General features: G+C 35.2%; 1 protein-coding gene across 1 annotated transcript; it reads right to left on the bottom strand.

Moving 5' to 3' along the window:
• Nucleotides 1-3,848: 3,848 nt before the first annotated feature.
• Nucleotides 3,849-5,467, bottom strand: LOC130460930 (ervatamin-B). The gene is made up of 2 exons (XM_056828756.1): nucleotides 4,886-5,467; nucleotides 3,849-4,658 (listed from the first exon to the last, which is right to left on the bottom strand). The coding sequence occupies exons 1-2, from the start codon at nucleotides 5,346-5,348 to the stop codon at nucleotides 4,087-4,089; spliced, it is 1,035 nt and encodes a 344-aa protein (XP_056684734.1). The 5' UTR covers nucleotides 5,349-5,467; the 3' UTR covers nucleotides 3,849-4,086.
• Nucleotides 5,468-13,814: the final 8,347 nt, after the last annotated feature.

Raw genomic sequence — 13,814 nt, 5'->3', positions numbered from 1 at the left:
TAAGAAAATCCAAACCAAAGCATCACTAGCAACCTATACAATTGAAGTAGAAGTACTTATTGCCTAAGAAGCAATAAATCTGAGTTGTTTACATTAAAAGTTCTTCACTGAACTTGGCTGGATCACATGTCTGCTGACTTGATGGTTCTTCATTGAAAAATGCGTAGAACCACTCTTGAAGCAAGAAAAGACTAGATCACAAAGTAAACATACTCAAAAGATCATATCATCTATCTCGAAGAACATTCGATGAAAAGGATATTAAGATTAGCAAAGCATGATAACTAAACCTATGCAACAAGTGAGAAGCAACACTCACATTGTAGCACTGGAAATCAAGCATAGCTTTGAATTCCAAGAAATGTTTTAAAAATGGGTTTGAGGCCCATGGTTGTAAAACGTTGGGGTTGAACATTTATCACATATATGAAATGCATTTTCGTATTCCATTTAATCTTGGTTTAGTATTAAATGATGAGTCCCTTCAATTTGACAATATATTCAAGATAGACTTTCCGGACCAGTCCTGTGACTAAGAAATGTCTATCAAGTGAACTTAAATGTCAAAGGTTGAAAATGGTCCCTAGTCGGAGTTTTCTATAAAATTGGACGCATAGAAAACGTTAGACGATTAGAATGCAAGATGACTAGTAGTTCTGTTTCTTGAACTATGTGGACATGGCAATGTCATAATCATTTGCATAGATACTTACTTTGGGAAGACTAGTATCGGACAAGACCTATGAAACTTTACTGTAAGAGATGAAAATCTGTCATAAGTAAATTTCATTAAAATTATTAGACGCTAAATCCTCAATACCTGAGTGATTTGAGATTACTTGTTTGAGAACTGGTTGCTTTGACGTTGACCAACCGTCGCACCGTAAAAGGAGGCTATAAAGGCAACGCTCAGGTAATCACCTATCAAACGAAGTCTAATCTCAAGATCGCAAGATTGGGATTGTCCTCCCATAAATCGGAATGAGATGCTTAAAAGTTGTACAAGGCCACTCGGAGAGCTAGAAACTGTGAAATGCATGGCCGTGCTCGGATGAATCATAGGCTATGATTATCTGTTTATTTGATCAGTTGAACTCTGAAACCGAGGAACACCTCTGGACATAATAAGGATGACAACTCTTACCTTATGTTCAAGAGCAAGCATCGAGCGACAAAGGAATTAGGAAATGCACACTTGTCCCTAAGGACAAGTGGGAGACTGAAGGAAATAGTGCCCTTGGTCCAAGTATGCATATAATATTAAGTCTAATAAATGCGGTTCAGTATTAATTAACAAGTTAATAATTCAGTGAGATCAAGTGAGCTGAATGCCTGACTAGAGGCCGCTTCAGTTCAAGTGGAATTAATTATATTAATCCACAGCTTACTCTTGACTGAACCCGTAGGGTCACACAAATAGTACGTAAACGGATCAAGTATTTAAAGGCATTAAATACTCCATCTATGGATATTCGGAATCGACGGATCTTGGTTTCAGTGGGAGCTGAGATCGTCACAGGCAAGAAATGAATACTCCGGAAACGATGATATTGCCGGAAACGGAAATATGGATCGTATCGGAAATATAAATATTATCCAAGTCGTAGATGTTGCCGGAAACGGAAACATGGTACGTATCGGAAAATATTATCGGAAATGGAAATATTGCCGGAATCGGAAATATTGCCGGAAACGGAAATATTGTCAAAATCGGAAATATTATCGGAATCGGAAAATAATTCCGGAAACGGAAATATTAAATATTTGTTCGAAACGGAAATTTATTCCGGAATCGGAAATGTTAAATATTGTTCGTATCGGAAATGAATTCCGGAACCGGGAATTTAATCGGAAGCGTATCGTACGAATAAGCATCGGACGAGGCCTGCCGGACGAGGGCCCAGCACGAAGCCAGGCCATCGCCCAGCAAGCCACACGCATCCAACAACACGCCAATAACTCGACCAGGCCCAGCGCAAGGCCAGTCCCAGCCAAGGCTGGCGCGCGCGCACAAATGGGCTGCGGGCAGTGGGCCTGTGCGCCGTGCGCACAGCGTGGGCCGCAAGGCTTGCGCATGGGCGTGCGATGCTCGTGCGGTGCGTGTGTACGTGCTATACGAATCCTAAAGCTATTGGAATTCGTGCATAGATTAAATCCTAATCCTAAAAGATTAAATTAATTATTTAGAGTTCTAATAGGATTCTAATTAATTAATTAGTATTCTAACAGGATTCGAAATCCTTTTCCAAGGTTCTATAAATATATGCCTAGGGTCATAAATTTATATACAAGTTTTCAAGTATTCAAAACTAAGATTTTTAAGCAGAAAAATCAGCCATAACTCTTGCCTATTTAGCCGAAAATAAGTAGTACCTTAAGGGCGATTCTAGTTGGTCAATCTTAAGGCGGATCCGGACGTGTTGTGGACTATCTACGGAGGGACGACACTTGGAGTCCTAAAGACTTGTTCTTGTTCGGTTCGGGCGCAGCTAGGGAAGGCACGCAACAAAGAGTATGCATCTAAACTATGCTAAATGATTATGTGTAAATAATATGTTTTCCTGGCTTTATGGTTTTTCTGCATGATTTATGAATTGTCATATGTATCATAACCTAACAGGTGTGTATATGACGTTGACTCCTTTCGCGGGGCCGTCTCTCCTCCACTTCACCATTATACTCTCCTTCAGATTGTGGCTCGGCCATAATACTATACCTCCCCACAGACGGCGCCAAATGTTGTGGGATCTTTTACGGTGATGACGTGTCACGCTTTCCTCGGAGGTATCAAGTATGAGCTGGCACGATCCTCTGGCAACCTGTAAAACAAGAATATTCCCGTAGGAATATTCCCTCCGATGCCTAAGTAAGTATGTGCTAGAGAGAGAAGTAATTTTAGAGAGAAGGCAGAGCAAAGATAGTTTTAGGTAGGTGGGAATGAATTGAATGCCCCTTTTACCTAGGGATCTCAACTATTTATAGTGCTAGGGTTTCTTGGGATTTAATCCTCAAACCCTGACCTGATGATTGGGTGCTTTCCCGGATTAGGACAAGTGTCCAATAATAGGAGGTCTGATTAGACCTGTCAGGCCCTTTGCATGTTCGGCTTTCCTGCAAGCTTTGGGCTTTTAGACATGATTTGACCAGGAATTTTTCCAATCCAATGGGGTCATGGGCCCTGGGTCTGAAAGCTGCGGAACAGATTCAGAGGACTTACCTTATTTTCTTGTAAACTATCAAATACAGAGATTGTACCCAAACATTCAAATATCAATAAAATTACTTTGTTACATTATTTTCTATCTTATTTACCCAGACAAGAAAATTTATGTATACAAGCGCATAGAAGAACAAGTCATATCTTTGATATAGAAATTCACCAGGCTGCCCAAGCTTGCAAAGGCGCAAAGGCTAGACACCACTTGTATGGAATATATGTGTTTTTCTAAGGCTATCTACACCATTTGGTTGCGTAAGGAACAAAAAGGTCTTCACTAGGCATTGTGATTGGTCAATCTAGCTAGTATGCTTAAAGCCATTGTATTGCGAGTTGCTTGTAGGTGCTCTGGTGTCATGAGAGAAGTATATATTGTTCCTCTAGATTGTTGTGAAACTCCTAGCACTTGTAAATGATGAGTAATTAAAGCTTTCAACCCTTCCTAGAAGGTGGGAAAGTCTTATACTGATACTTAGGGTGTTGAGTTAGGTGTTCTGTAAGTTTTGGTTTGAGGTCCGTTGTTTGTAATAACCCTCTTTTTGGAATATATGTATTTTAAATTTCACCACCACTAAATAAGAATTTATGTTAATATTTTGCTTTACTTGCCAAAAAAAATTAACAAGAACACATAAAACTCACAAGTCTAACACATGATTAAATAAATTTGTAGCACGATTAAAATCTAAATAAATTGATAAAATTTGAATTGATAAACGTAGACATACACTTAAATAGATAAAAAAAAAAACGAAAAGCTCAAGGCAAAACATTAGCCAATGTATAGTTAATTAATTTGGCTAGCTTAATTTGTTCCATGAAATTGAATTCGATCATAGGTAGTAGATTCAATTCCATGAAGAAGTAGATTAAATAGGATAAGAAGCATCCAAAGCAATGCCGCATTGATTTTGATCTTTGATAATCCTCATATATCCATTCTCTCCCCAAGTTTCACCCCATGAATTCTTGAGCAACCAATAGTTTGTCCCAGTTGTATCATCAGTACCATACCCTATTATAGTAACAGCGTGGTTCAACTCATTGCTACATTCCCCGTTGAAGATACCACCATTGTAGGCCTTAAACTCAGCACTAACAGCGATGGCAACCGAGACAGGCTGCTGAGAGGCGGCTTGCATAAGAGTGACCTCGTCGTTTTGAGGAATAATTTGAAAGCTGTTTATTGTCACTGCATTACTTCCAAGATACCCTGCCTGGCACTGACCCTGAGTTGACTGGTAAGGGTAATCATCTTCACTTGTTATGCCTTGGTTTTGCTGGATGAATGAGAAGGCATTCGTTATCATACCGTCTTGACAGCCGTGGTTGTCTTGGACACAATCTACGAGTTCTTGCTCTGAAAGTGACACTAATTGTCCCGTTTTGATTTGATTTAGTCCCTCTACTGCTGCCACTGCTGAAAATGCCCAGCAACACCCTGAAATTTTACAAACTTATTTAATCACAAATTTCATTCCTACATTTTTATCCGATCCATCATATTTTAAATTGGATTAAATCAGTTCATTAAATTTTATAAAGGTGTTAAATATGAAAAATTCATTTTATCAAATTTAACATGAAATATGAAAACAAATAAAAGCTAGTTAATTAGATTATAGGTTTGGGACAAGTGTGACCGGCCATATATATTGTAATTCTTACCACATTGCCCTTGGTCTTTCACGGCAGTAACAGCTCCTTGTTGTCTCCAATCCACTGCTTGGGAGACATCACTAGCAAGGCCTTCAGACCTTAACCCGTTAGTCGCAGTAGACCCAGAACGAAGTTGCCTTTTATAACCAGTATGAGTAGCTAAAAACTCTTCATTAGTTAAATCAGAGAAAGCATTAACACCTATTGTGAACAACTTGTTCGAAGAAGTATTACTATTAAAATTCACTATATGTTTAATATTTTTCTTAAAAATGTTGAAACGCTTCTCCTTCTCTATATCATCTTTGTAGACTCGACCATGTCGAGCCATCCAAAGGTGATGCCTCTCTCTTATCGACAAGGTTTTGGGATGGTCGTCGAGAGGACGAGCCAAGGATTGGGTGGCGGCCAAAAGTCCCAAGGCAGAAAGGACTAAGGCAAAGCAAAAGAATTGGTTAATTGTGAAAGCCATTAATAAGCTTAAGACTAGTTAAATTAAAGAGTAATAATAATGTACTACTCCGTATTTGTTAATGGGAAATGAATGCTAGCTCTTAATCTCTTATGTTGGATGCAAAATGTGTTGTTAATGTCTCCAACTTTTATAGGCTACAAATCTATTGTATGAATGTGTGTTATTGTACAATAAAACTCTTACATTGACGTGTTGAACAAGGCGGAAGACGTGACGAATCCTTTTCTACGTTGTAAATTACGGACATGGAAAATTATTGCATGAAAGATATGTTAGAATTCTAGTATGTATTTCTTTCCTTATGTTAGGAGTCAATCTGCATTCTTTGCCGTCTAAAATGGCTTAAAACCATTGTTTGTGCCTTAACCTTTGTGGTGTTGGAACATTCTTTCAATTAGAGTAAAAGACGTACTCCGTAGTACTACGTAAATTGCAAGTCCAATAGACCAAGAAATGATGACTATTGACTAGGAGTAGCTAGAAGATGATAAAATAGTCGGTGCATTACCCATTATATTACAAGTTTACAACATAAATTTATAAATCCTAATGACAAATCTAAAAATGGTTAAACAAAAATTTACACAAGCATTGTTTCTCATAATTTCTTTATTATATACTCTCTCCGTCTCTTAATATTCGCAACGGTTTGACCGGTGTAGAGTTTAAAATACTTTAACTGACTTATTAATTTAATTGGTGTTAGTTGATAGTGGGGTATTTTTTTTAATATAGTTAGTGGGAAATGTGTAAGGGGTGGTGAGTGGGGGTGTGAATTTTTAAATGATTTTTTGTAGGGAGTAGGAGGTACCGGTGTAGGTGGTTTAGTAGGTAAGTGTGAGAAATAATATAATATTGGCAAAATTTTCCATTTATAGAGAAGTGGTGTGAGTATTAAGGGACGACCCGAAAAGGAAAGCGGTGCGAGTATTAAGGGACGGAGGGAGTACTAGATTAAATTCCGTGTACGTACAGATATTCAAAAAAAAAAATTTATTTTACCATGTTTTTTTTTCTGTAATATATTTGAATAACAAAAGAATAGTTCAAAATTAAATAGTACTGAGTACAAACGATCTTGCTAATTTTCAATAAATTAATAAAGTTAGTACTCCTTCCGTTTCTTAATGTTAGTCCATTTTGGAATCTAAGACAATCTAAAATAAGTATACATGTGACATGGATCTCGATACAATTTAACTCGATCATGTGGGTAGGAGAGAGAAATAATTAAGAGTTTTATTGAGGATAAACCTTTATTTGGGAGTAAACAAGTGGTTCACTTAGATATTTATAAGGGTATAATAATTGGGATAATTATATCAAAGAGAGGAAAAATGTGTCATTAAAAAAAACATTATACCATGCATGGTAACTTTTAGAGATTTTAAATTTCACCACCATTAAATAAGATTTTATGTTAATATTTTGCTTTACTTGCCAAAAAAATAAAAAATAACAGAGCATATAAAACTGACAAGTTGAACACTTAAACAAATTTGTAGCACGGTTAAAGTCTAAATAAATAGATAAAATTTGAATTGATAAACGTAGACGTACACTTAAAAAGATAAAAAAAAGTGCAAAAAGAAAAAGCATATGGTTCATCTAGAAAAATGAACTCAAAAATAAAAACCACTACTTGCTTGTTGCTTATAGTGGGGAAAAATCAAACCAAATGGTTCACTATAAATAAATAAATAAATAAACCAAACCGGTTTATTGATTGTTGACTCAAATTCAAAAATAGTCATTTTGGTAAACGTATTTTAGCTAGTTTGGGAAATAAAATTTTAAAATAGTCATTTTAGTAAATAAAATTATCAAAATAGCCAATTTGGTAAAAGATCCAGAAAAATATAAGTAAATACTCTGCTCGTAATTAAGAAAATTCTATTTGCATTGACTATATATCGAGCCATATATAACAAGAACGCATAGAAGAACAAGTCATATCTTTGATATAGAAATTCACTAGTCTGCCCAAGCTTGCAGAGGCACAAAAGCTAGACACCACTTGCATGGAATATATGTGTTTCTCTAAGGCTATCTACACCATTTGGTTGAATAAGGAACAAAAAGGTCTTCACTAGGCATTGTGATGGTCAATCTAGCTAGTATGCTTAGAACCATTGTATTGCGAGTTGCTTGTAGATGCTCTGGTGTCATGAGAGAAGTATGTTTCCTCTAGATTGTTGTGAAACTCCTAGCACTTGTAAATGATGAGTAATTAAAGCTTTCAACCCTTCCTAGAAGGTGGGAAAGTCTTATATTGGTACTTCAATCCTACTTGTATGGTCCTGGTCTACGCTATAATTAGCGTGGACTAGAGTTTTTTGTAAATTAACTTGAACCGGGTAATCGGCGTCTTATATTATAGAAACTATATGTTCTGTAAAATAACTATATCTTCAGAATAGTAACTATGAAAAAATAATAATAATATAGTCATTTTGATAAGAATAATTATTCTGTCTAAAGAGTAACTATATATACCATATAGAAATGTAATTTTAACTGTAAAACAAGGATTTTTTGTCATTTAACACCTTAAAAAAACTAGTTTTTGTAATTTAACACCTTACTTATTTTTTATTGTTTTTAAACACCTTAAAAACATAAAAAATTAGAAATCAACACCACTTAACGATTTTTGTTAGAAAAAACGTTAGTTTTTAACTATGCTAAAGTTCCCAAGGCAATGATATGGTGGTAAAAAACTCCTTCTACCATCAAATTATCTTTGGAAGCTATAGCATGGTTAAAAACCAACGTTTTTTCTTATGAAAATCGTTAACCGGTGTTGATTTACAAATTTTTAGCTTTTTAAGGTGTTTAAATATAATAAAAATTAAGTAAGGTGTTAAATTACAAAAACTAGTTTTTTTAAGGTGTTAAATGACAAAAAATCCGTAAAACAATTACTATAAAAATAAGAATAATTATATATTCATTCTTGCGGATAAAATGAGTAAATTATAGAAACTATAGCTTATGTAAAGTAACTGTATCTTCAAAATAGTAACTATGAAAATAATAATAATATAGTCATTTCGATAAGAATAATTATTCTATCCAAAGAGTGACTATATCATATAGAAAAGTAACTTTAGGTGTAGAACAATTACTATATTATAAAATAAACAATATGATATATAGATGCTTTAGAGGTTATATAGTAACTTTTTCTATTATATAGTTACTATTGTATATCACATAATTACTAAAATAAAAAAGAGTAACTATATCAAAAGTAACAGTAATTACAACTCCTGAACAGTAACAAAGGAAACAATAACTACTTGGTTAGTTGTTTTAACTACGACATTCTAATTATTTGCATCTATTAAATAAACCAGACTAAACTCAAATATATTTTGAACTAAAAAATACTAATCGATACGTCCACGTCTCTTGTTTCCACCAGCACGTGCTCTCCTTCCTCTACCACGTCCTTGGTTTCCATTGTTGTCAGGATATTCTTCTTCTCTTGCTTTTGTTTTCCTTATAAAATTTATTCTTTGCACGACTTCAATTCTGGGTGCATCATCTTTGTATTTCAGAATCAATAATATATAAACTGAGTTAATGATTTAACATTTAAATATGAAAAAATAACATAGTAACTATGTAAAACATATAGTTTCTATTATACATCATATAGTAAATCTTAGAATTAACGATGGTAAGATACTCGCAGAATTGTGGATATAGTTATTGTTATTGTTATAGTCATATAGTTACTGTCATAATAATATAGTCACTTTTATTACTAATAACATATAGTACAAAAAAAGAACATAATGATAATATAGTAACTATTAAAAACATATAGTTATTATTGTACATGATAGTATCTCTTAATTATATTAATGATAGTCATATACGAGCAGGATTGCAGATATAGTTATTGTTATGATCATATAGTTATTGTGATCATAACATAGTAACTCTTATTACTAATAACATAGAGGACAACAAAGAGAACATAAAAATAACATTATAATATACATAAAAACTATACCAAACATATAGTTACTATAATACAAGATATCGTACCTATAAATATTATTGATGGTCATTTAGTCACAAAGTTGCAGACATAGTTGGTGTGATAATAATATAGTAACTCGATCCATAATATAGTAACTACATCACTAAAAATATATAATAAACATAAAAAACATGCACATAACATAATAAACTAACATAGTACCTATTTCAAACATATAGTAACTATATAAAACATACAATAACTAATGAAGAAAATAAACATATGGTAACAAATCATGATAAAATAAACATGCTACCTATTTCAAACATATAGTAACTATATAAAAAATATAGTAACTATTGAAGAAAATAAACATATGGTTACAAATCATGATAAAATAAACATAGTACCTATTTCAAATATATAGCAACTATATAAAACATATATTAACTATATAAAACATATAGTGACTATTATTATAATATAGTAACTATTGTACACATATAGTAACCATTATAATCATATAGTCACTATCTAAGAAGCGGACAAAAACATACTCTAGATAACATAGTACATAATGTAATCGTATAGTAACTATTGTTTATCAAAAATTCACTATAAATTGTTCATAACGAAATAACTATCTTAAACCCATAGTTACTGTTTTAAACTTATAATAACTTTCTAAAAAATATAGTAACTATTTTAAACACATAGTTAATGTTTTAAAGTTATAGTAACTTTTTAAAAAACATAGTTACTCTAAAAACTACTACTAACATAAACACAACGAACATTCCAGTGATTATTAAAAACACTATTTCGCAACATAAATTAAAGGTAACTATATCATTTATATATTAACTATGTGAAACACTAACCCTAATTTCAACAAAAACAACAAACATTTCAAATCACTCAACAAAATAATAACTATTGTACACATATAGTAACTATTGTACACATATAGTAACCATTAAAATTACATAGTACCTCGTTAAACCATGTAGTTACTGTATTACTCATATAGTTTTCTATTTGAAATCATGAAGTCACTGATCGAATTCACGAAGTGGAGACGATATTCGGTAAACACAAACATTAATTTCTCAAAAACAACAAATATTTTCAATTTTAAATAAAAAATAGACTTAAAATTCTTTAAAAAACAACAAACCGAGATGTGATCTCTAAAAATTCTTGCTAAGATTTGTAGACGAGCGCAAATTCTTTGATTCGGTTTCTGCAACGACCATGCATGGTAACTTTTAGAGATTTTAAATTTCACCACCATTAAATAAGAATTTATTTTAATATTTTGCTTTACTTGCCAAAAAAATATTAACAGAGCATATAAAACTGACAAGTTGAACACTTAACTAAATTTGTAGCACGGTTAAAATCTAAATAAATAGATAAAATTTGAATTGATAAACGTAGACATACACTTAAAAACATAAAAAAAAAAGTGCAAAAAAAAAAAAAAAAAAAACGAAAAGCTCAAGGCAAAACATTAGCCAATGTAAAGTTAATTAATTTGGCTAGCTTAATTTGTTCCACGAAATCCAATACGATCAAAGGAATCTGTTGCCTCACCAGTCTTTCCATCCTTGGACGCGCTGCATATTTCTGTACGTTGCGTGGATAAATGCTTCAGGCTCATCCAATACTTCAGCCGTAGTCCGAACACTCTTCTTAACTAAGTCAAACTTGAATGATCCTTTCTTCAGTCCCATGATAAAATTATCAAAGGAGACGTCGTCGGGAAGATCTGGGATCTGTCCAACCTCTAGATTGAAGCGCTTCACATAGCTTCTTAGTGACTCATCTTTTCCTTGTTGAATGCGTCCGAAATGCATGTTTGTTTGGCTTTCTTTCTTGTGTGCCATGAACCTGGTGGAGAACAGGATTTGTAATTCATTGAAAGAGGCAATTGATCCTGGGGCGGTCGTTCAAACCATTTGGACGCCACTCCTTTAAGAGTAGCAGGAAAGTATTTGCACCAGGTGGCTTCATTGGTTCCTTGAACGTACACGTGGTGACGGTATGCAACTAGGTGCATGTCTGGGTCGGTGGTACCGTCATAGGCTTCAATGGTGGGAGTTTTGACTTTAGGTTCTTTCGGGGCGTTCATTATGTCCTCAGAGAAGGGGGTGCTCATGTGTCTCAACGTGAGGTTATTTAATCCTTGTTGGATATGATAGGTTGGTTCACGACGGCTGGAGAACATACGGGGGCGCAGGCTCACTCTGTTAGGCGTCATCTAGGTCTGCCCTCGAGTAGAGGGGTAAAATGGGGGATCTTCCATTACTGGAGTGGATCCGGTGTCTGATAGTTCAGATTCAGCTTCAGAGTGTTCCTGGCGTCTCGAGGAGGGCCGCAAGATGGCCAGTGGGTTTCCCCTGGAAGGTGATCGCGTAGCCTGCTCTCGCCGAGGCAGAAAGGCTTGATAGCCGCGGTCAATCTCTGAGCGTTCTGCCACAGGACTGACTCCACGGCTGGCTTGTGGACGGGAAATTTTTCCTGCTCTCCATATGTTGGATCTAAGTGGCATTCTGTTTATCCGATTGACACCCAAACTGGGGGCCTTTGCGGGGCCTCCCTTTCAGTGCTGTAGATTAACATGTTCCTTCGTATTTCATCCTACAATGTGGTACTTATCTGCTGTCGAAAGGTTTCATTCATTTGTTATTGGAATCCTGCTAGGATTTCACGCAGTGATCCCACCGAGACTGGCAGGTCCAAATTCTCATCCAGCACGGCACCCAAACACTGGGGCTTAGGTGGCCGCCCGGTGGAGGTGCTTCCAGGACTGGTTCTTCCTCTGCGACCACTTCGGCCTCCTGCACTAGGCGTGGTGTGTATATGACGTTGACTCCTTTCGCGGGGCCGTCTCTCCTCCACTTCACCATTATACTCTCCTTCAGATTGCGGCTCGGCCATAATACTATACCTCCCCACAGACGGCGCCAAATGTTGTGGGATCTTTTACGGTGATGACGTGTCACGCTTTCCTCGGAGGTATCAAGTATGAGCTGGCACGATCCTCTGGCAACCTGTAAAACAAGAATATTCCCGTAGGAATATTCCCTTCGATGCCTAAGTAAGTATGTGCTAGAGAGAGAAGTAATTTTAGAGAGAAGGCAGAGCAAAGATAGTTTTAGATAGGTGGGAATGAATTGAATGCCCCTTTTACCTAGGGATCTGCACTATTTATAGTGCTAGGGTTTCTTGGGATTTGATCCTCAAACCCTGACCTGATGATTGGGTGCTTTCCCGGATTAGGATAAGTGTCCAATAATAGGAGGTCTGATTAGACCTGTCAGGCCCTTTGCATGTTCGGCTTTCCTGCAAGCTTTGGGCTTTTAGACATGATTTGACCAGGAATTTTTCCAATCCAATGGGGTCATGGGCCCTAGGTCTGAAAGCTGATATGGGCTTAGTATGCGTTGTGGCTATATATGAAGGAGGATCTTTGTCTTCCTAATTGGCCATTGTAGTAAAGCCAGGTGGCAGTCTATTTCAGGCCACATTAGTCACCCTAAAACCAAATCCAAGTGTCATACACATGTCACCGTCAGCTGCGGAACAGATTCAGAGGACTTACCTTATTTTCTTGTAAACTATCAAATACAGAGATTGTACCCAAACATTCAAATATCAATAAAATTACTTTGTTACATTATTTTCTATCTTATTTACCTAGACAAGAAAATTTATGTATACAAGCGCATAGAAGAACAAGTCATATCTTTGATATAGAAATTCACCAGGCTGCCCAAGCTTGCAAAGGCGCAAAAGCTAGACACCACTTGTATGGAATATATGTGTTTTTCTAAGGCTATCTACACCATTTGGTTGCGTAAGGAACAAAAAGGTCTTCACTAGGCATTGTGATTGGTCAATCTAGCTAGTATGCTTAAAGCCATTGTATTGCGAGTTGCTTGTAGGTGCTCTGGTGTTATGAGAGAAGTATATATTTTTGCTCTAGATTGTTGTGAAACTTCTAGCACTTGTAAATGATGAGTAATTAAAGCTTTCAACCCTTCCTAGAAGGTGGGAAAGTCTTATATTGGTACTTCAATCCTACTTGTATGGTCCTGGTCTACGCTATAATTAGCGTGGACCAGAGTGCTTTTGTAAATTAACGTGAACCGGGTAATCGGCGTCTTATATTATAGAAACTATATGTTCTGTAAAGTAACAATATCTTCAGAATAGTAACTATGAAAAAATAATAATAATAATATAGTCATTTTGATAAGAATAATTATTCTGTCTAAAGAGTAACTATATATACCATATAGAAATGTAATTTTAACTGTAAAACAATTACTATAAAAATAAGAATAATTATATATTCATTCTTGCGGACAAAATGAGTAAATTATAGAAACTATAGCTTATGTAAAGTAACTGTATCTTCAAAATTGTAACTATGAAAATAATAATAATATAGTCATTTCGAT

The sequence above is a fragment of the Spinacia oleracea genome, chromosome 5 (genome assembly GCF_020520425.1).
Source record: "Spinacia oleracea cultivar Varoflay chromosome 5, BTI_SOV_V1, whole genome shotgun sequence".
NCBI classification, from domain to species: domain Eukaryota; kingdom Viridiplantae; phylum Streptophyta; class Magnoliopsida; order Caryophyllales; family Amaranthaceae; genus Spinacia; species Spinacia oleracea.
The sequence above is the reverse complement of the archived record's forward strand: the minus strand, read 5'-3'. Positions and strand labels throughout refer to the sequence as shown.